The sequence below is a fragment of the Platichthys flesus genome, chromosome 19, assembly GCF_949316205.1.
Source record: "Platichthys flesus chromosome 19, fPlaFle2.1, whole genome shotgun sequence".
In the NCBI taxonomy this organism is placed as follows: domain Eukaryota; kingdom Metazoa; phylum Chordata; class Actinopteri; order Pleuronectiformes; family Pleuronectidae; genus Platichthys; species Platichthys flesus.
In genome coordinates this window covers 16,839,781-16,864,337 of record NC_084963.1, presented here as the reverse complement: position 1 = coordinate 16,864,337, position 24,557 = coordinate 16,839,781, and the positions used below count along the sequence as shown (strand labels likewise).

At 40.1% G+C, this 24,557-nt stretch overlaps 1 protein-coding gene across 2 annotated transcripts in view; it reads left to right on the top strand.

Moving 5' to 3' along the window:
• The first annotated feature begins 8,862 nt into the window (after positions 1 to 8,862).
• The window catches only part of pde8b (phosphodiesterase 8B), a 40,166-nt gene continuing 24,471 nt past the window's right edge, over positions 8,863 to 24,557 (top strand). The window contains exons 1-2 of one of the 2 annotated variants that reach the window (XM_062412731.1): positions 8,863 to 9,540; positions 20,650 to 20,706. In XM_062412731.1, the coding sequence (XP_062268715.1) occupies positions 9,259 to 9,540; positions 20,650 to 20,706 (339 nt within the window). In that variant the 5' untranslated portion in view covers positions 8,863 to 9,258. Of the gene's footprint in view, positions 9,541 to 20,307; positions 20,543 to 20,649; positions 20,707 to 24,557 lie in introns of those variants that run through there. The other variant, XM_062412732.1, reaches the window with a different exon arrangement.

The following is a 24,557-nucleotide window of genomic DNA, read 5'->3' as shown; positions in this document are numbered from 1 at the left end:
CGATACATGTTGATGCTCAGACTAATATATAAGTGTGGGAGGCGTAAGGAGACCGCCAATAGGTTCAGGTTTGATCATATCCTTTTGAACTTAAGCTTCAGTACCATATCCCCTTACATCCGCACTGACATGCAGGACGTGCAGACGCCTGCAAGAAGGATCTTTGTCAAATTGTTAGATGAGAGTGTTATTGGTCGGGGAGAGAAACTTTCCCCCCTTAAAATTAAGCTTCATGTCACATAAGTGCAGTAAAACAAGGAAACCGAGACCAAACCCTTTTTAAAAATGCTTTGAAAATTAAATGGTATGTTTCAGCAAAGGGCCATCTGAAATGTGGCCAGCAGAAAGAATTGAAATATATTGGAGATTTGCTGGAGATTTGAGCAAAATTTTTGTGTCCCCAATATCCCCAATGCGAACGCTGACATTTCGCACATTTTTGGGCAGAAGTCTGCACAGTAGCGATCAGGGAATGGAGACACGGCAGCAAGCTCCTGTCGATACACTCTCACAACCAATCACGAGTCAGTCTCAGCTGTCAATCATGAAGTTTCACTTGGTTTTATAGTGTGTGAACATTGTCATGTGCCACCCAGTGCAACAGTATGACTGTTGGATGCGCATGTCATCTTTTTTAGATATCAAATGGATAAATTCAGTTGTTTTGGCCTGACCAGTTGTCAGGTCCTCTCATTTAGATAAACATAAAGTGTCATGGAGTTACAGCAGTTAGGGTCTAATTAAGGTCCTCATAGGCCCCTATATTGTCTCTCCGATTCCTGCTGTGTGTTCTATAAATATCCCATTGATGATAATGTATCCACCAGGTGCACATGGTCACTTTATAATAAGGTCTTCAGAACTGCTTTCAATGTGTAACAATTTTATATATTTGTTATCTTTAATGTCTCTTTTAGTCATTCTTTTGAATCTCTTTTTGTTCCTTGGCAAGTGTGATATTATAAAATGTATTTTTATTTATTTTTATAATATTTTGCTTTAAGAATTCAAAACAGCAGCACTCCTATGCTTAATCCTCCTTGACTCCTACCCTGAAGGTTTATGTTATGTCATATGTGCACCATCCAAATATTCTAAAAATAAATAACTACAACTCTAAAATGGCAAAAGAGCAGGACCTGCCCCTAATAGTTTTTTTTTTAATTGTGCTTCAGTTTAGCTTATTCTCAAACAAATGTGCAATTAAGCCAATTGCAACCCAATACACCTGCTACCTTGGAGCAGCATGTGTTCCATGTTTTTTCTGACAAAACTGACGCCTGCTCTTGAATGCGCAAGTGCATGTGACAGCCTCAGATCTTAGACCTCATGTATGTGTGCACACATATACATGTATGGACCAACACATGCGCACACAAACAAGTGTGAAAGCCTCCTTCATGCATCAAAGTGTAACATAAGCAGTCTGCACCGTGTGGGGTGTGTGTGTGTGTGTGGGAGTGCATGTGAGTAAGACGGATTCAGATCAGCCATGCATGATTGAGATTTAGGGAAACAAAGGCCTGCTTATGTCATAACAGGGTTAGCTACACAATCTTGCAAGCAGGAACGAATGAAATCCAGGTCCCTGGTAAACAGGAAGAGAGAGTGCATTAAACATCTTTTTCTGTCTTCCAGAAAGTCCCTTTTACGCATTTATGTATACCACACAATTGGATACCACACATTTATTTCATTGTTTCCAATTTGCCCTATTTCTGTCAGACAACTCACGTTCGATCATGTAATATATTTATTACAACAGATTTAGTGTTTGGCGTCTAGGCTCCAACTTAATCACTCCCCCATATGATTACACAGGAATGAATGGAGTGATGAGCAAATACTTGTAACCCCCCGTTGGAGCCTACAGGTGGATGCTGGGGTGGTGGAGGGACTGAAGCAACAGGTAGCAATACTGCAGCAGCAGTATTGCTACCGAGGTTGATGGGAAATGTCTCTCTGGTTAAATAGACCACCTGATAAGGTGGGTGTGTATTATAGATGGTTGTGGACATTGAGGTATGTCACATGATTGGCGAAGCGCAGCTCGAGTTGCCTGCCAGAACTAGCTTGCAGGCGTCGCCATATTTAACTAATTGCTTTGTGTCCTGTTCATCGTTGATTTCATTTACCAGCCGGCTGCTTTGCCTTATTTATACTCTCCTAGTGAAATTTGTCATCTCATTAACTTTGCCTACAACAGTTGCTCTATGATTCATGAGAGATATTAATCACCCTTTTGTTTTTACTGTTCTCCTCACGTCACTTGTTTTCTTCTCAATCTGATGCCTTTGCTCCCTGGAGGAAAAAGCCACTTTTTTTTATGATAATCTTCACCTCCGTCACTTTGTTGTCTTTTCTTATTTCCCTCACGTTTGAGCATCCCCATTGTTTTCACACAGTAGTCCACAGTGTTTGCTAACAATACAAAGATTTAAAAATAAAAACATCCCAAAGTTCATGTTGATTGTTACTAATGTGTTAATATCGCCTGCTGTACTTCTCATGCCCTCTGCTGGCCAGCCCAGGAGCCTGCAGAGGAGTTACAGACATTTCTTTTACTCAAGCTGAGCAAAAAGATTTTACATATTTTGTTGATGATCAGATATATTGCATGTACGTATATGATTAATACTCAGGTATAACTAAGCTCACTATGCAATACTCATGACTCATATTTTATCTGTTTCACTTTTTACTCTTTTCTCACTGTATATATTCGTTTTACACTGTATACATTATTTCTATTCTATTTATGTATTATATATTTTTTGTATTTAAATTAAATTGCAGTTTACTTATTGATGTTTTACTTGATTACGTATTGATACTTGTAATTATGACTACTTTGCTGGTATAGCAAATATACTCGTTATGAGACTTAAACAGGATTATCTTAATTCTAAACTATCTTATCTTATTTATCCCCAAAAATAATCTTCTGAATCTTCATGCACAGAAAAAAGGGATAAGAACACAAAGCCTTTTCTCTGTATAAATAGTTATTGAGCATATTTCATACAGAATGTTTATATTGAGTTAAACAAACAAATTCAATAAGGAAGTATATCATAATGAAAACCATGTGAACTCAAAGCACTTCTTTTACAACCATCCTTAATGTGTTTCCCCCTCTCTCCAACCAAACCCCAACCTATTACTGATGCAAAATAAATAACATTATATTGTTTAGAAAGCATAAATCAAATACTCAGTGCACCAAACAAACTACATTCAGCAATTTAAAAATATATATAAAACACCATACACTAATGAAAAAAGGGAAAATCTATCAGTCATTTTCCATATCAACATTTTTTTGCATTTGGAGAAAAATATCTCCCGAGAAAATAAATGTACACAAACCCACTGCATTCAGTTAAAATTAAAATGTCATACAAGTGATACATATGTGATCTTAGTCATAGGGAAGCACTGTAAGATGTTCATAATAGAATGCATGACTGATTCCTTCCTTAACAATTTACCTTTGACCTTCATCAAATGAACATTATTTTTCCAAATTTAAAAACAAAAACTGAACCTGATCAAATCTTAAACCTGCAGGAAAGCACCACAATATTAGATTGAACAATGGTTTCAATGTTTTCTAGTCTGTCTTAAACAACTCCCCCCCCCCCCCCCCCCCCACCAAACTGAAACAGAAAATGGTTACTCCAAATGGCTTTTCCATGCTGCCCATGAAGCTAGAACTAATCAGCCTGTTTTCAAAGTTAGTGGATATTTTCCACTTGATATACAATGTAAAGATGTAAGGAACATTTTTATCCCAAAAAATTGGACTTCTGGAAATATTATATTAAATTTGAATTGAATTGGTATAGCAGCAAATCCCAACAAGCATTATACCAAAGCACTGTAAGTCCAAGAATTTTGAGTTCTTACAATATTATAGCCAAACACAACAGCTCCCACAGTAAGCAAACACATTGTGGGGGAAAAAAACTCCTCTTATTGAAGTGACTGAAGCAGACAGTTGAAAACTTATATTGGCTTTGTTGATTTTTGAAATAAATGCTGTCCCATCCACTCCATTGATGGCCTACATCATATTCCTTTGGAAACCATCTTTCCAGGGTCATTACAAACCAATAACAGCAGCTACTATATACGGTCACGTTACTGTGCTTTTAAAAAGAGACATGAAGAAAACATTCTCGAAGCCAGTGAGTCAACAAAGTGAATTCTGACATACTGTGGTGAAATCCAGACAAGTTGGTTTTTGTTTGTCAGAGACATCTTGCATGTTTATGAGAGTTGTTGGTACCAGGCTACGAAGTCTGAATCACCCTCAGTGACCACCAGGGGGAGTTGATTGATCCTCTTTCACACAGCAAGCTCTTTCCCGCTTGCACTCTTTTGCTGCTGTACTAAATTTGAGTGAAGCATAAAGGAAAGAGAAGAGAGCTGATGCATGTTAGTCTTTGTAGTAACAGTCCTTACAGCCAGTAAAATGTAATGTCTGCCGCAGGGGATTTGTACATAGGAAAAGTATCACATACACACTGGGTGACAGAATACACAACCTCCAAGCCACCATGTTGTGCTTATTTTTGTAATTTGTAGATGTTTGGAAATTGTTCAAACATTTTCAAGAGTGCAGTGCTTCAAGCTAAATACTGATGTCACTTTGCAAATGATGTACGATTACATCATAATGATTGTTTTTACCACGGTAACCATCTTAATAGTTAGCATGCAAACATTCATATTTAGCACTCAAAATAAAGTGCATTGATGCAAGTTTATCAGATTTTAGGTACTGGACAAATCGAAATGTGTATGAATGTGACCAGAACAATTTTATGTCAATCCATCAAATTGCGTCTTACACTTGGTCCAGACAATTTTATGGCTTCTTGTTGTATGTAGGCTCTACTAAAATATATCTTATGTCTAAATAGTTACTTTTTAGACTTTAAATAAGGGAAAGTGAATAAACATACTGGTTTTGAATTTGTGCAGTGGAAGTCCTCACATATACCAAGGAAGTTGCAATATCGCTCTGTAAAATACTCTGTTACAAGTAAAAGTCTTCTTTTACTTAAAGGGATAGTTCAGCCACCCCTCCATCGGCGTAGTGGTGAGTAGATGAGTGAATTTTCATTTTGGTTGAACTATCCCTTTAAGTAAAAGTACAGTGGCATTCACAACAAAACATCAAAACTAAAACCGCTACCCTTCTCTTGATGACCAACGAGCGGCATTTAAATATCTCAAATAGATATGTTAAACTGGACTAAAGCTTTAAACTGCAGTAGTGCAAAAATTATAACGTGTCCCTGATTAGATACATGAATATAGCATGATACATACAAGTATAAGAACTGAAGAATAACTTAGGTGAACTGTTACTTTCCACCACTGCTCATTACATTGCAATTGAAGGATTTACCTTCCAGTGTGTTTACATTGTTAGAGTATCTGCAGTGTGAGGACACTAGGGCCGCACGGACACCAGCTCTGCAGGCTGCTGCGCCAGGGTTATGAAGTTCAGGGGCCGATGTCTCACTAACTACACACTGCTCAGTACCTGTGGGACCCCACGTTCCCCGGCAGCTATTATTGTCTCTACCCTGAGAACTACATATGTATTTACATTCTGCACAAAGACTTAGACTAATGTTGATTTCACATTGAAGGAGTTCACTTCGTGGCTTTAAGACATGAGTGGACTGACAGCAGGGGAAAGTGCTTCATTTCCAAACGGGCCACGGAAGGTAAGAACTTTTACTGAAGTTTTTAAAAGAAATCTTGCTTCATGTTTCAATTGGGAAAAATATAAAAAGTCAAATTTTTCTATGTTATGAATCCTTAAGTTAATGCACATAGAGAGAAACTATTATCTATTATAGGTAAAAAAAAATGTAAGTACAGTACAAACAAATAAATTACAATAAAAAAATATATATATATATTCATGCTATATTGTACCTGCTCAAAATAGCTGTTGTCTCATTAGATTGAGATAAATGTCAAAACTTTATTTGGGAAAATAACTTGTTCGCTGCAACTAAGTGAGTGTAGGATTTACTTTTTATATGACAAAAACAACTTACAAAGTTATTGACAGCAGTAAACTCTTAAGTTTAAACAGTGTAGTTTACCAGCCTGCCGGCTAAGTTGGGTGCGGTAGCCTATAAATAAAGCCTATAGAATGATGTGGCGATAGCTGAACAGCTGTGGTGGTGAACTCTGACATGTATGAGGGTATTCTAGCTTGAAAATGCTGGTTTAATGGGGTGCTGCTAATCCATCTGAGCACCAGATAGTGTGAGGCCAGCCACCAGGGGGCTGTAGTCTCAACAGGTGACCATGAGCGCTGAGCATGTTGAAATAATATCTAATGTTTACACTGCTCTCAGACATAAACAACCACACAGACAATATTTGTGCATTACCCAGGTGTTGGAGAAAAGTTAATATACTCAAGCTCATCCTCATATTGTAAAAATTATTATTTTTAAAATGTATTTGAAGTATTAGAAGTAGGGTACTCGGCCCCTGTCAGTGTTATACTACTATAAATCACTGATGGATTCATATTACTAATGTGTGAGTGTGTGCACAGCATTTTTATGATATAGAGATGGAGCTATTTTAACATTGAACATACAGTTGGTTGGGTTCATCTGAAGCAATGACTTATGTTTTATAAATGAAATATAACTAATAACTTATAACTAATCCATGCAGCTATCAAATCCATGCAGTGTATTAAAAAGGCCTTTCCCCTCTAAACGTTGGTGGAGTATAAGTTTGGCAGACAATGTATATGCTTAAGATCAAAATGTATATGTCAGAATTAAACAGTTTTGGAGTAACTTCTTAATGATTGTAATTCCTTTAACCACGTGGCTTCTAATGCGACCTTTTCCTCTTTTATTATGTACATCAGTCATAGAAAAATGTTGGGGCTTCTTTTCAGGCTTGTATGCTCCAAGGTGTCTGTCCTATGCGAGTCAAAATATCAGACTTGTGTTGTTATGTGGTAAATAAGGCCAAACTATGAAGTGACGTGGACCTTTCTTTACGGTGTTACTCATGACATGCTTGGTGAATATCACAGCCACAACCGGGCCAGCCCAAATGTACGTACTGCGTAAGTGCTTCTCTTAATTTGGGTCATGGCATAAAACAAAAAGAACGGGTTTAAAGACACAGGTTATAATTTCCTGTCTTTATGTTCAAAGTCATATTTTCCGTTGGTGATTGGTTCCTGCAATGTGCAGAGGACATATTGATTAGCTTAAGGGTTTATACGTATTACTAAGTTTAGTAATGGTTGATAAATCATTATAATGAGTAATAAGAAAGCAAGGAGCCAAAAGTGCTGTGTGGTGTAGATCCTCCATTTATTCACAGTTTTTTGTGATTTACAACTGCAGATTTGATGGCTTATTAGAAATTCAGATACCCATGGCCCATTTATATAAAGTATTTATTTACCCATCGTACAAACATTTTTTTGTAGGAGCTCATATGCTACTAAAAAGTTTAAGCATAGATAAGTTAAACCGTGCATTTTCATTACTAGTGAAGTGTCTGTTCTAAACCTGCCTGTGGTAATGCTCTGGAGCTACTTCAGAATTATTTCTTGTCATTAGTGAGTCCTCCTCAAACAGTTCTATGACCAGTTTGCCTGCTGGATGTTGTGTGGAGAGCTTTTTATATCCAGTCTATGGTGCAGAGTGAAGTTAGGAAAAAACTAAGTTGTGTTCATCCTACCTGGTTGATCTGCATCTGTAATGTTGTAGTCTGATGTTTTTCATTAAATGATACTGAATTTGTTATATTACTGTTCACTTGTGTGGTTTAAATATAAGTTTGAGAGATTTACTTTACTTTTAGTTTTTCATACATTGCATGTTGACTATTTCAGAGCTTTATAAAGCATTGCAACAACAAAACAATGCTAAGATTTTACTTTGAAGACCAATTGCTGAACAGGAAGTGTTTTTATGAATGGTGGAGATCAGCTCCCTGATATTTGTGGAATAAGATGTAGTTGTGGTACCATATAGTAAAAGACATCTGGAAAGGAAAAATTTAGTTGTTTAGTTAAGCAGTATGAAGTTATATAGTGAGATTTGCTGCTTTTCTTCATCTTGTATCATAATAGAGTCAAAGTGAGACCTTGAATGTTGTACAAGTGGTCATACGAAACATGCAACGCACAGATGTCAGCTTTGACATTTTGAAACTGTGATATCTATACATTTTTCGGACATTTTATAGACACAAATGATTGGTTAATGGAGAAAATAATCGTTTGATCAATCAGTAAAAAAAGCTATCCTCATCATTAGGTCAATGATTTCCCCATATACCCTGACAGCACTGTCAAAGCGCAGATGTCAAAGGTCTGTCTGAATTGCTTTATCTCAGTTGCAGTGTTTATGGCAAATTCAAGACACATACGATCATACCAGTAAATCTACTACACTTAAAGAGAGGGTGGGAAGTGGTTCAGACTCTGAGTGAATTTTGATAAAGCCTCCATTACCTCGACAGGCATTAGGGTCTAATCCAGAATGGTGAGGCCTCTGGAGTCAGGGAAGGACCTACGGGGAGACCTAAGGGTTATGATGGAGAGATAGGAGTGATATGACATAAGTGTGATGGAGAGAGAGAGGTGGAGAGAGGTGGAGAGACAGTGAGAGAGAGTGAGTGAGTGAGAGAGAGAGAGAGAGAGAGAGAGAGAGAGAGAGAGAGAGAGAGAGAGAGAGAGATGGACCGTGGCCAATGATCAGCAAGCAGTACAACTCAAGTAGAGACACAGTAGAAGAGATGTCATTACTCTGCTACAGGCCTGAAACGCCAGCATGTCACGTGGGATGATACAAAGCCGGATATGAAGCAAAGGTTGATGATGAGCAGCAGCCAGGTGGTTTGTTCATTTCATTCAAATTAGTCCGGGTCATTTCATATATGCGGCTGATACAGAAGGGTCCAGACTACATCCTGAAACACGGTTCAGTCCTAGATATGATGCCGACTGCCACGGTCCCACACTAGCGGAGGCTGAGGAGGACGCATGAATTGAAGCATCACCCGCGCCGCACGTCTCTCTCCATTAATGTGCTCAAACGGGGGTGCGCGGAGGAGAGAGCGATTCCAGCCCGCAGCCGATGCCCGGAGCCAACAGCGGCCGCGGTCGACAGGAAGGTGGTACCCCGGCGTCCGCGTCGATTACCAGGGATCCGGCTCCGGAGGCGCGTCGCCCGCTGAGGCATGGGCTGCGCTCCCAGTATCCACGTCTCTCAGAGCGGGGTGATCTACTGTCGAGACTCGGACGAGTCCAACTCGCCGCACCAGACCACCACCATCTCCCAGGGCACCGCGGCCACGCTGCACGGGCTCTTCATCAAGACCGATGCGGCCGAGACCATCCCCTCTGTCATCACCTACCAGAACCGCCACTCGCGCTCCAACTCGTGCCGGGAGCCCAAGGAGAACAGCGACGGACATATCCGCATCGAGGCCGAGACGCAGACCAGCCGCACCAGCGTCAAGGTAAAAGCGGAGCGGGGGCTCAGCATCATCCGCGTGAATGGGAGACGCCGCACGTGAGGAGGCCTCGTGTGTTTTGTTTGTTTGTCTGGTTGTTTGTTACCTGTGGAGGCCCGAGTCCGCTGCCCCACATCCATAGGTGTTCATTCACTCTGATGCCATTCATGCTTTTAGACCTGCAGCGATTAGTTTGCAAGAGGGATCCCGTTGTAATGGCAGTGGCTGTGTCAGTTCATTATGCACACGCTTCAATGCATCGCCTAAACATGAATGTGATAAATGACAGGTTGTCTGTCAGATTCAGGGATTCATTAATAAAATGACTGCAGTAGGGCATGCATCTCCTTCCCCTTATTTAGCATCTATAAGCAGACACTCTGTAGCACTCTATGATGTGGCAGTGTACGCAGATATAAGGTCATTTAAAATGTTTATTAATGCACAGTATTTGTCATAAATCAGAATTTCTCTCATCAACATATCTCATTATAACCGCGTTTTACTGTATATTCATTCATGATGAGTTTATAGCACAACCTCATGTATGATTTACCAATAGAGGTCAGAGTTACTGACAAATACATTAATGAACACAAAATAAACACTATCTATGTTGCAAGGGTATTATAAAGTGTTAGATTAATGCTAAACGAGTGATGTTATAACATTCCCATCAATACTTGTTGCATACAGAACAAGAACACGAGTTGCTGTGAACATTTCCCCTCCTCATGCACCATAGAAGGACAAGTTGTCCCCCCAGAAATGCCTTCTTTACATTTCTCTCTCAGGACGCAGCACAGTCCATACTCTGTGTCATATAAAGAAGAAAGGTTGTTGCCAGACCATTGTTTATCATCTTTAAGAGCAGGCCCTGCGGCCCTGGGTGAAGGGTCCCAGAAACAGAATACTCTGTCAAATGAGCAAAAATGTGCATCCAATTGGTTAGCTCTTAAGCAAAGGAGGAAAGAAAGTGTGCGTCAAATTGCTAAGAGACAAAGTCTCATCTGTGGTTTTACAATGTGGGTTCATCCCTAGAATTGCATTCATCTCAAGGGACCGTTCAAGACTCATAGTGCTGCGATTATACCGTTGAAAAATTATAAGAAAGAAGAGTTGTTACTCTTAAGATTGCTTTAAAGTTAAAACTTGACAAACAGAGAGATATTGTTAAATTCAGTCTGGGAGACAGTGTAGGTAAGCACCTTTTCATCCCAGTCATTAAGCCATGAAAGTAGTAAAAATGAAGTTAGTTAAGTTCACAGCTCATTATATCCAGATGACTTCAAACAAGGATTCATGAACTTTAAAGCTGAAACTACTTGTTTGAAGAAAAAATAAACTCACAGTCCACTTATTTCCTTTTCTGGAGCTTTACACCACATGTTAAGGTTTTTCTTTTTACACAAAGTTTGTGATAACATGTGTACTCTCTTCTTGAAAGGGAAAAGTGTACACTGAAGTGAAAATCTTGAGAATGAACTTTGGCCGACAAAAGAAGCTCAGCTCGTTGTCATGTATAAGTTGATCATATCTAATGGGAAATGCTCTTGACACGAAACATCAAATATATTAGTTATAGGAAGATTTTCATTAAGTTAATACATTTAATGGGTTTTCAAACGTCAGAGTTCAAGCTGAGTTAGGCACAGTCCAGTTCTCACTCAGTGCTCTGGGAATTCTTTAAACATGTGGAGTTGTGTACACGTCTTATCATATTAATTGTGTGCTTTTTTCCTTTGCTGATGAATCCCTCTCATGAGGGAGCATGTGAACAGATACTTCCTTATATTTATGATCGAACCCCAGAGGATATGGCTGTGTTTTGGTAAGAAGTAGTTCAGCAGATGATCATGTCATCAGAGCCTCAGAATACATTAACCCATTCAGGCCTGGATGGTAAAACTTTACAAAGCCAAAAAGACACTTTCAAATAAGAAACTTTTTTTACACAATTTGATTTGGGTAAATTTCACATTTTGGACCTGTGGTCTTCTTTATAGAGGCTCTACAAGTTCATTGCTATTTCATTCTCACTATTTATACATTTTTACACACTTGCATTGTCTTAATATGGAGGAAAACTGGCACAGTATGCGCTGGACTGGACTGAATGAAAATATTTAGTCGTCCAAACGGGTTCACCATTTGAATATACCTTTTATAGATTTGTGTCATGAGTTGAGGGAGAGACAAAATGTGTGTGCGTGTATTTGTGTGTGTGTGAGTGTGTGTGTGTGTGTGTGTGTGTTTGTTTGTTGGTCAGCTGCTCCTCTGCTCTCCCTCAGTTCCGCTCTGTCACTGGGGACTAAGTTAGGATCAATGATACCATTTATTATTAAAACAATCTGTCTTTCCCTGCAGGATCTTGATAATCTGGCGTTGACCACACTCCCATGTGTGTGTGGGTGGGTGTGTGTGTGTGCATGTTTATGTGCACAAGTCATTTGTTTACCCCTCTGGTCAGTACGGCCGGGGTGTGAAGAGTCACATGTGGAGGAGCTGATGCTGGTGGCCTGTACAGAGATCCCCCCGGGGCCTCTCACACAGTCACTGACTTATAAGAATATACAGAGAAGAGCAGTTTCTCAGCATCGCGGCGAGCAGCTCTCTTTCAGACGTACACAAGTTCCAGGAATAGCAGGTTCTTCGATCAGAGCAGTGAAAGACACAAACACCTCACCAAACCGATCGAAGGAACACAGTCTTTCTAACCTGCTAACTTAACTGTACAGGAACTTTCCTTAATTTGTTTACATTCGCAAACTGAATATATAATTGAGACTGGGAATAGAATCATAACACAAAGAGTACGCAGGTGACAATGTCAAGATTTCAATGACACACCCGTCAAGACACATTATTTATGACAAAATAACAGATGCTCTGATCTTAAATCCCTGAGTCCAGTATCCATAACTGTCCAGGTTTTAATTGTGGTTGAAACATTGCAATCATGTGACTGTAAGCTGAGTTAACACAGCGCCCCTATCCTCTGTGTTGTCTCAAAAAACAAGGCCAGAGCAGTACAGGCTATAAACATGCATACAATTCTATGCACTGTACAGTTACATCATTAGGGAGTTGTGTAAACATACAACGTGAATGGCACCATGATAAATGGATGGATGGTGCATTATGGGACATCATAGTCCTATTTTTCATTTGACATATGTCTGCTCAGATACATATGTACAGTATAATCCACCGAAGCTGTAATGTGAGAAAGGCATCTTCTCTCTGCTCTCTGAGCATCATTTTAATTGTCAGTGTTGAAAACTCCTGAATCCTGTCCAGTCAGAGGTGAGGGAGATCAACCTCAACCGAACAATACCCACCTGTAGAGCGTGTTTAATAGTAGAGCTTCTCTTCGTGGTGGTGTAAGTATCTTGCTCTTATCAGCTATTCATTTACCTGATACCTTCAAAATCATCATGAGAGTTATGAAATTAAAGAGAATCCAAAAAAAAGTCAAATAAGCAGCTAGAAGCTGTTTTTTATCACGCTTTTATCTGTTGTGTCAGCACAGAGAGTTGAACCAGCCCAAAGAACCTGTGGATTAGCGGATAATTCACTAACCAAATGGACAGCAGTTCAATCCCCATTCTGCATGTCCTTTGGCAAGATACTGAACCCCCAAATTACCCCTGATGGCTGGGCCGGCAGTGTGTGAGTGATGTGTGACAGAGAAAGTTGCACATAGAAGCACTTTATGAATGGGAATGGGTGAATGGCTAAACTGTTCTCAGTGGTTCATCCAGACTAGAAAAGCTGCTCTATAAATAAAACCCATTTACCATTTCAGAAATTCAATTTTTGGTTTTCTTGCAACATCGAGATCATAAAAATAATGATTGGATCAACAACACAAACTCAGCAAATACCAGTAATAGTAGTCACCACTAAACATTAGAGCTGTAGTTCCATCACCATTGTTTCTCTGTTTGCCTGACTAAAGAAATCAATGATCAGGTAAATGAGACCACTTTGAGTTGGAGTGCACGGCGACACTAAGTAAGTGGCGAGGGAGAGCAGAAGAGTCCGTGATGGGACAGGAGACATGTCTGCGGTGTGGACAGAGGTCTCGATCAGAGAGGGATGCACGTTGTGTTAAACAGCGTCTTGAGATTCAGCCGACTGACTGCGGAGCCTGGATGGAAGAGGGGGTGTGTGAGAGCAGGAATGTCATGCAGGCCGCGAAGTGGAACATAGTTTGGATGTCAGGAAACTGTTTACATGCAGAGAAGTTCCCGTAGCTGTGTGTTTCTCTTCTCATTGGAGCACAGAATGAATTTGAATGTTTCAAGCTTCCATGTGCTTTACTTTCTAGTTTTCAAATGTGCCAGAGAATAAAGGGTATCGTATCAGAGATTGGGGCCTGACCTGAGGATAAAAGATTTTTGCAAATTGTGGATTGGATTTTGAACATAGAAAACTGATTGATTCAGTTTTTAAAGTCTGGATTGTTATGTCAGCCTTTGGGGAATTCTACTCACCTCTATTCGTGAGTGAATGCATCGGTCTTAACAAAACCCTCTCATTTTCCATGCAAGTGTATATTAATATAACTTGGGCAAAATGAATTGAATCAAGCAGACATGTCTTCACTTTTCTGCAGCTCTTAAAACACTGATATTCACAAGTTTAGGCAAATTAGACTTTCCAGTGTATTTGTTTTCTATCGTTATTATAAGGAGGGTTTTGTTTTTGTCTGCGTTTGCTTGTATCAGCAGCAAAATCAACTGAAAAGACTGCCACAAAACTTGATGGAAGGATCAAGTAAGGGTCCAGGACAAATCCATAACATTCTATTGCTGATCTGGATCAGGGGACAGATTCATAAAGTTTTTTTTTACTTTCTTAAACATTGCAAGATTTAAAATAACAGTTTTGTAGATTTCTCAGAGAATAATTCGGTACGAGCTTTATTAGTGCCATTAAAATTTTGGGAATTGCACTTAGTCTAGAACAAAGTGGTGGACAGACTCACCAGCATGGCCGAACCGAGACCAATGTCACTCCACAAACTTCCAGTGGATATTTTTGTTCTGACTGACTGGGCAGAGCCAACACTGGTGCGTCGGTGTTTAAGTTAAAGGGATAGTTCACCGAATTTATTTTTAAATCCTTCATTCTACTCACCACTATGCCAATGGAGGGGTGACTGAAGGATATCAGTCCACAAAAACACTTTAGGAGTAAACTGGGGTAAAGTTTGTTGGAGCCAAATCTGTTTCGACTGTCGGGGCTTGCAGACACTTGGATGACACCACACAAGCTGCATGGAGGCCTTTTCATTTTTTTCTGTTGTTTTATTACATCTAAGGTTTCGTTTAATAATTTCTGCTCAGTTGGTTTATTGCACTTAATGTTGGAGGACCGTGGAGCAGAGAAAAGTCAATCAGTTTTGATTGGTTACCAGGCTAAATACAAAACCTTTACATCATCGAATAAAACAGAGAGTTGAGTGTTAGACTCTCAAACCATTTTCTAGAGCCATTTTAAAATAGGCATCAGAAGAAAGAGGATTTTTTACCACAGCTTCTGTTCCATTAGCCGGTAATATCCCTTGGGATGTGTTATTAATGGGAGCGTGATCATCATATCCGAAGGTTGCACTCAAGTAGTTTGCTCACATGACAAAGTGTGCCCACGTCAAAATATCAGTTGATCAGTGAGAGCTTGTCTAAAGGATACGAAAGATGATAAGTGTAGCGGTGTGTGCAGACTGAAGCTGACCTCAAGTCCATGGAGGCCCAACAGAAGGCTGCGTGCACTGCAGATAAGCGAAGGCCTTGTTGCAAGGACTGTGATTCACGTAAACACCAAGGCCCGCGATGATGAGTAATATAATACGACGAAAGCCAACCGCCTGGCATTTATCTGCCATTGTCCGCAATCAACTGTCAAGTAACGTTTGACTGGTCGGCTCAGACACAGATGAAGGTGCCGTGATGCACAGGATCAGGAGAAGATTTAGCTCGGCTCCTAAGGGCCTCCACAAAGTCACCATGTGTCAGTCTGCAGAGTTTCAAAGAAACAAGCACAAGGTCAAGTCTCCATGAGGAGTGCACCCCCCCCCCCCCCCAACTCCCCCCTCTGTCACTTACTCAAAAGGATTAGACGTTGGCCGGCAAGTGTAAACAGCGCTTTCTGTTCTCCAGCCATGATGTAAACCAACGTCTCGTCTTTATTATCGGCAGTCATTGTAAAATGTGAGTACACCTTCCAAAGAACACCGTAACTTTGTTAGCTTTATTGCCCTCTGAAGAACAAACCGCACAGTTATATGTGCAATGAAATGGAGCAATGTTTACTCTGTGTCCTAACAATGTCCGCACAGTGTATGTGACGACATGATGTACCTGGGCCCCAGTAAGTAAGTAAGTAAGAGTGTATTTATACAGAGCGATTCAAAGCTAACATTCCAAATTGCTTCACAAAAACGGAGTAAAACAATGGAATGAGCTGAAAAGAGGAAGGCAGCTACACAGCAAGAAAAGCTGTAGCAAGTTTGCACTTAAATGAAGATCTACGTCTGAGGTTTTCAAACAGTGGGCGGCCTCTTTGGTTTGTGGTGGAAGATGGAGCGCAGAGGGAGAGGTGCTCTGACTTGGGTGAAAGGGACCAAAACAAACGTTATTTATAAGAGTCTGGTCCTCCTACTCATTCTAAGCAGATTTTTGGAGAATTGAGGAGAACTCAACAACTTGTCTGAGATTCCTGATGTTTTTAAGTTTTCCTCAGTATCAAAGTAATCCTGTCATTGTCTGATTCAGGAGTTTTTCTTGTCACTTTCTTTGACAGAAAGGGCGTTTTTTGATATTTTCACTTGATTTCTTAGAGAATAATTCATAGATTTCTGTGGGAAAAAATCTGGCATATCAATATATGCCCGATTTCCCCCTGATTTCTGTAAGGCTGCTTCATAAAATTGTACATTCTTTGGAGGCTAGGGGCATTCTCTGGACTTCCTCTAATGTCCGAACGAGCCCATATGAGAACACAGCAGTAGATCTTCCAGAGGATTCACCAGAAGCAAGTGAGCGTGTTGATGACGTTGATGCAAAAATTATAAATAAATAACTCGGGTTAAAAAAGTGATACCATACCATAGAAAATACAGACGGAGATGTCCTTGAGAGTTTGAGGTGATACGAGCTGACACCAGTATTAATGTGCTGCATCAAAAACACTCTGCAGCAGAATTATTATGTCACATCCTGCCTCTGTCTGCTGTACCCCTCCTCACCTGAGCCATCTACAGATTTCTGTGTTGTTGTGAACGAGTGGAGTATCTCCGGCTGCATGTGTGAAAGACAAACTCCAGAGAAAGGCTGGAGCCATTTGTATGGACATCCTCCTGAGTTCATATCTGAAAACAGCTGCAGTGTATGTAGCTTGGTGCAGCTTTATTGAATGTAAGGGGACTGTTGAGCCTTAGCCGAGGTATCTACTGCATTCTACATGTGTGTTTATCCATGAGATTATTGCTAACAGGGACAGCTAACAGCTAATTCAGCCTAATTTCAATGGTGACAAACTATATAATAAATATTTCTTACAAGTATGAGCAACGAGGTCATAGCTCACTCAGTGTACATTCTGTTTGCACCCCTTATATTATGTACCGGTGATATGAAGGTGTTGGTGGAGGCAGGGTGTAGTTGGACCAAGGATCGCCAGTTGAAGAGTTTTGCTTATTATCTAAAATTGTATTGCTTGTCCACCTCTCTGAGTTTTCTAGTGTGTTTTAAATGGTTTTCTGAATATCTTTGAAATGTGTCTTTATTATCAGAGAAAACTTAATTTTTTCTCTGTGAACATTTCTGACATCTCTGCTCTATTTCGCTCCTTTTCTGAATCCTTGTGAATCAACTTCAGAGTCTCAGCCTTTCTCATTCTTGTCCTCATCCGTCCATCTTTCTGCAACCACTCACCTTACCTCTCCAAGGCCCTCGTCTGTTTACTCTATCCTGTATCCTCCTTCACTTCCTTCCCCTTCCTGTCTGTCCGTAAGGATTTTGACACAAACACTTCCTCCATCATCTTCCAACTCCACTGATGGATCTCTCTCCATGTTCACGCTACTACCGCTTTACCTTCCTGCTCTGTTTTACATCTAGCTGTGTCCTGAAGTAAAACAAGATTGCTCCTTTTCTTCTCACGAAGCCAACCCTCAAGGACACAGAAATATTATGACTGTGCGTTTTAACTGTTCTCACTGACACTCGAAGAGGATTCAGTGCCTCAGGTCAGACCCACCAGACGGTCCTTATCTTTCGGACTGACTTGATGTGGCTGCAGCTCCCTCGGGCCGCATCTTAATCTTGAAAGTGATTTCTGCTCAGCTTTGCAATAATCTCTTTGTTCCCGGAGACAAAACAGCCGTGATGTGAGGTTCCCCATGACAACACATAGTATATACTCTTATCAACAAACTAATGTGGCCTGGATGGATATGTTTGACACCTACACTTTTACTCCTTACATTTCTGCAGCTTTACCTTTTAGAGATCCCCATACTCAGGCAGACCGCCAGACAGACAGACAGACAGATTGTCACCTAAGTGTTAAAATGAACAATAATCCTACCAAAATATATAGATATATATAGATATAATTGGTTGAGAGGTCCTACCTTAAATCAGACCATTAAATCTACCTGAGTTATCACTCTGACGGACAGACAAACGCCACCACTTACAGTACACGGGCCTGCAACTAAATAGCGGTTGAAGTAAAAGCTGTTTCTGTTGGTTTAGGTACAAAAATGACTTTGTTGAGGTTAAAGTATGTAGTACATTGTTTTTTTTTATTCCAACTCTAACTATCCCAGCCACCCTGATATAACAGCGTCTCACTCCAACCTTCATTCAGCCCTTAGAGGGCTTTGTCAGCTGAACATAAACACAGCATTTGCTGGTGTTCTTTTTGGAGGACAATCTCCAAATGAACATCCGATAAGTCACTTCCCCCATTTTTTAAGCTGTATAACAGTAAAAGACATGACCATTGTTTACATTTTGGAATTGTTCATGTGAAGCAGCTCCAGGAAGTGTTTTGTTTGCATTAAACAGCATATAAACACCACAGACGGCCTTCCCACACCTACTCAATGATAACGGCTACTGTCGCGCTTCAGCGGTGCTGGCTGTGTCCACATGATTCATTTTGTTTATGTCAGTAAGAAATTCAGGATGGCTCGTGTTTGATTTGGATTCACAGACAAAAAAAAAAAAATCTCTGCACAGGAAATAAGACGCAAAGTATTACTGGGCACATTATGCCATTTAAAGGTCATGTACATTTATGTTACTATGGAAACAGACCATTTTCTGTCACTGTCAATTCATAGTCACTCAGGAATTTCTGATGATGCAGGTTCAGTTTTTGAGGATTCGACTGAATAAAACCTAAGGGTGTGTTTTATAACCAACTATGTTCACTTTGCACCTGCCTGCTCGGAATGAGCTGCTCTCTTGTCCCGGTGTTAATTCTCCCCGTGCAGCTTCAGAACTATTCCTCGTCATAAGCGTGTCCTCTTCAAAAGGTTACAATGTTGTTTTTATTTGTCATGTACAAGTTAACACAGGATCAACAGTGCAATAGTTAAATTTAAAAAAAAGAGCTTTCTGTAAAAAAAGTCAAATTCCATACATCACATACAAAACACATTCAAAGGTGCAGTGTAATACTCAAGGATGCAAAAGTAGTGACATCTTTCAATGTAAGCAATGTGAATGTAAAAGTTATTGCACACTTTCCAGAGGTGAATTGAGAAGAAAACTGCAAACAGTCAGGTTAACAGATATGCAGAGGGTATTTGGACATGAAGTCAGTCTAATACAATGAAATAGAAATAATGTGATTGTCAAAATGATGGGGCAGGTCTCATATTATTGCCAGCTGCCGATCACTGCTGTACTTATCTAAGGTTATAGAGGAAAATTCAACTCGGCCCACAGACCTAAGCTTTGACTTTTAACTCACCTTGTAACTATGTTTTGAAAAGGTGCTATACAAACAAAGTTTACTGAGTGACCTGGGCATTTAATAATACACACGCCAAGTGCGAAGATAAGATGAACGGTTCATGTGATACGTTTTTCACATATACACAAATGTTTGTGGAATTTGTCGGTAGATACTGCTGTACGAGTTTGTTCATACTCGAAGCGACATGCTTGAAAGCCTCTTGAGGTCTGTTGTGTAGCTCCCAAAGGTCCTTGATGACGTGAGCGGTCCGACGGTGGTTGGTGGTGACCGTCCACCTTTAAGCCTAATTACCACTGACAAATATGTCTGTAATGATGAGTGCTCGAGTCACCAGCACCTGTTGTCATACACAGGTGCCCCCCCCACACACACACACACACTGTTACCTGTATTTCACATGGAAAAACATGTAACGAAACCCTTTCGATGTGTAAAGTGACGATACGAAGCTGAGGATACAATGTGTTGTGGTAACACACTGATTCATGTGTGATTCAACATTGTGGTGTAAGCATGTGTACACACAAATGTGGCACATGTTGCAGAGTTGCTGATTCACAACAGAATGACATATGTGGTGAAGACGCCTGGTGAAGCTGCAACCACACACTCACACACACACACATATATATAGATCTACACAGCACAGTGTTGGATGTTCCTACAGTAGGATTACGCAAGTAAACCTGTGACTTCAATCTGTGCCTGGATGCTAATACCTTCTAAAGAGGGTTTGCAGTGGGAAGCTCCATTCTTGGCGCTAATACCACATGTAACTACCCATGTCTGCAGTGATGCGATCACAAAATCTGCAGTAAAGAAACCATATGCACGGATTTGTATTGTTTTGAAGGATATTACTGTCTCGTTTTACTCATGAGAGGAAGAAGTGTCCTGTTGCTCTGTGAAGCCTTAAAACTTATAGTAGGAGGTTAAATGTGGTGAAGAGCGACTGGGACAGGAGAAGCAATATGTCAATATGCTCCTGGACATCAATGGCAAAATGGTAAGAAATGCTCGCGGGTTGTCCTTTTGTTGTTGTTTTGTAAGTGTGTTTGTGTTTTATGTGTTGGGATTGACAGTTACTCACACATCCTCATCTGTCGCCTGCAGGTTTCAGCTACAGAGGAATGTGTGGGACCTATGAGACTGACCCAAGAGCCAATTCAGGTAAGAATTTACAAAGACTCTGGAATCATTTTATTCATCGCCTGTGTTTTATTGGATGTCTGATGTGAACAGATAAGGTTTTGAATAGCAGACGATGCAGAAAATTTCATTTTACTGGTATAAAACAGAAGAACATGTGATAACAAAGTATTTCAAATGCTGGATAGAAAATAGCATTTAGAAAGGTTTTTACATGTTTAACCATATTTCCGTTATTGTCAACCTTGCTCAGATTTCCCTTGACCAAGGAGGTAATGTTTTGACTCTGGTCCCTTTGTTTGTTTGTAACTAGATTACACAAAAGTAACAGAACAGATTTCCACAGAACTTGGTAGAAGGAGGCGTTATGAGCTGAGGAAGAACCAATTACATTTGGTGTAGATTCGGATCATGAGAGAGGGTGTTTTTCAACATTTTCACTGTTTTCCCAGAGATAACTCATGGATGTTCATGAAAGACCGTATCTACTTGACTGATATATGAGCGTGTGATTCGATGGTGCAGTTTGATTGAATTCAAAAGGACTGTTGGGCTTTAGCGGAGGTTTGTGCTCTACTGAGTTCCATTCTTGTTAGTGTTGTGTTCCTTTCTGCATTGTCTGCAATGAAAAGATTAATAAAAGTAGCAACAAGTGGATGAAAAACATTTCCCCTGAACATATAATATGTTAAAAGAAGCAATGATTACAACCTGGTGAAGCTACTCACACCAGAAGCTCCAATTATCTATAAATTGTCTATCTGTATCATGCCATTGAGAATACGAAGTAATCACTAATCACCAAGATTTGTGTACTAGTGCTATGCTCAGGTCGTACTGGGATCTTTGCAGATTTTTTTCTACTTGGAAACCAGTGACCCTATCTTGTTAGTGGTAAATACAGCAGGCTGAACGTTGGAACTTGTTTTCATAACCTTTAAACCCTCTGGTGCTCATGAGGAAACAGGTTTGGCTCGCTATAATCTTTCCCGTGTAAGTTATGAAGGGCGTGGTGGGGGGGTCCCTTGTTTTGTACAAAATGCATTAAAAAGTTTATGTGATATTGTTATTGAGTTAGTCCTGTTTTTCATGCATAACCCCTTCTTTAAAACAACGAGTCTATGCTTTAAACAGTATCTCCTTTCTTTTAGTTGATTTGAACATGTATAAAGATGAATGATATGTATGTAGGTATGCATGGCTTGACGATTGGATGTATGGTGAACAACCTGTATGCATGAGCTTTCATTAATTGTGTAGACCAGTCATGGCTGTGGGAGGATGCTGAATGTGTGTGAAGGTTGAGGGTTGGCCTCAGGCTGCCTGACAGACAGACCTGGCAGTCGTCCCCCGATGTCAGCGCCGCCGCGCTCATGTGGCCCGTCATGAACTCGGGGGGGAATATTGAAAGGTGAGGCAAAGTTGACTCAGGGATTGCCGGTGCTCATCCTTCTCTGGTCAGGGATTAGGATGTTCTAGTTCAGATTTGCCCTTATGTAACAGAGAAAGTTAGAGCTGCTGTCAGGTTACCTGCTGGTTGAGGTGCAGGTACCTCAAGGCATTCCTCTGGTCTGGCTGCTCCTATGTCAGGAATCAGCTTCTTTATTAGGTGCTTGTTTATCGCTTTCATTTGCTGCGTGTTGAGCTGCGCTGGTTTGACCGATTTCCAGGAGTGTCTGAGTTCAGCTCGGTTCCCACTCCAGTGAAGTGATGTTAGAGGCCATGCATGCCACTCATGTTCATACTTAGCTACAGTATCCTGCCTTATTACCTCCTCCTCCTCCTTATTCACTGCAAATGACATCGCACCAGGGATCTCTGGCAGCAGGCAGGTGAAGGGACCAGGGGTTTAATAACAAGCCGTCTCAAGACCTCGTCTCATGCCCCATAAAACCCCTTAAACTGCTCTCCCAGAGCAGCACACTTCTTCTAGATCCACGACCCAACCTGACCCTCTCCTCCTTCGCTCCTTCCACAGGAACAGGGAGATGAAAAGAGCGAGATAAAATGCTCTGCGGGAGAGAGTTATATATTGTGAGTTTTCCTTGACATTTACTGTTAACTGCCTAACAGCCCTGGAGAGCTTCAACCTCTTCCAGATACCTCCCTCCTGCAGCTTATCTAATGATAAATGTCTTAGAGCAGCACACATGTTTTATATTTCCCATGCACGTTCCTGCAGTGTCCATAAATCTTGTCGAAAACTACAACTTTTATATGCCAGGGCATGAACTAATTAATGATAAAGAATGAGAAATTGTTGAAACCTTTTGCTAATCAATCGACTAGATCAACAAAAAATGTTGGCAAACAATCTTAATTGTTTGGACCAAACAAACTATTTAAAAGGGTTTTTTTCCCCTTGCGTTTTTAAAGACGCGTATATTTTAAACTTTATTTTTAAACTTTTACCAATTATGTACAAATGTCTCAAATTCACTGGGGGTTGAGTAAACCAAAGATGTACTTTACTGATGAGACAATATAATCTGAAGTTAAGGTCCAAGTAATGCAACGAATAAATATTTTCATTAAGATATCTGACAATCTCTTTCTAATCTAATCTTTCATTTCACTAGTGCAGGAGTTCTCCAAATGGTGTGTGGGGACCCCCAATGGTCCCTGAGAGGCTGTAGGAGGTTCCTGGCAAAAAGGGGAATGATTTATTTTCATCCATATCTAACACACTGACAGAATGTTGGACAAATTGGTCCTGAGTGGATCATTTTGCACATTCAACTACTGTTTCATCCAACAACGATTAACCCTTTAATACACAACATGGGTCAAAAGTGACCCGATGGAGTTTGAATTGTAAATATCTTTGCAATAAATGTATTTCATCATTCAGAATTCAAGGAATTCCTCAATTAACTTGTTTTTAATCATCACAAATTCTTATTTTCATTTGTCCTCTTTTACTTTTTTAATAAAAATCATTTTTGTATCACTACCCTTCTAAGGCACAACATGGGTCAAAAATTACCCCTATTCATTTCACATGTTATTTCATGCATGGCTGTGCTTCTTTGCTATATCTTTTAAAATCTATTTATTTAATAATTTAATATTACAAAGTATTCCTTAAAATATCTTGTTTTTGATTAACACAAATCATCATTTTCATAATCTCTGTCTTTATTTTTTAACTAAAATAGTTTTTTTATTACTACATCAAGTTTACACACATGGGTAAAAAATGACCCATGTATGCAAGTGTGAATTTGATAGGAACCTTTGATTTGTAAATGTTTGTAGTTAGGAACATGTTTACTGTGGACAACCTTTCACATGCCACACTTGTCAGAACGTCACATTAAAATCTCTGTGGGGGAAAAGACCCTGCTCTCTGTCACACTGTTACCTGTGCTGACTTTATCACGTTTGGCTGCTTTGACTTTCATGAAGTAAAATATAAAAAAAACTGAAAGGCCTCCTCGACCTTCATGCACTATCTTTACTATCTGTGACTGGCTCAGACTGTGTTACACTCCCACACAGATAAAGCGCTCAGAGCTAGTTAGCTCAATTACACCGCTCTGCGCTCGGGATTCTCCCAGCGTCAGATGGCATCTGGCCTGGGTGTGCAAACATGGCGGATTAACCTCTGAACTTTGAAAATGTGAGTCAGCTCGCAGCAGAAGTCAGGCGTAATCCGCTGTGCCAACCGAACGCCAAGCAACTGTGGGCTGTTTTTAAATCATGAGGCCGAGAAGTGTCGTTTGTGAAATTAAATATATAAAAATGTGTTTTTATTATGAGGATGCTCTAACCGGGTAATCGTGCAGACATAAGTTCATCCATGTACAATTAACCTACCTTTAATTAAACAAAGATGTGTGTGTGTGTGATTCCACAACAGACATGATGGA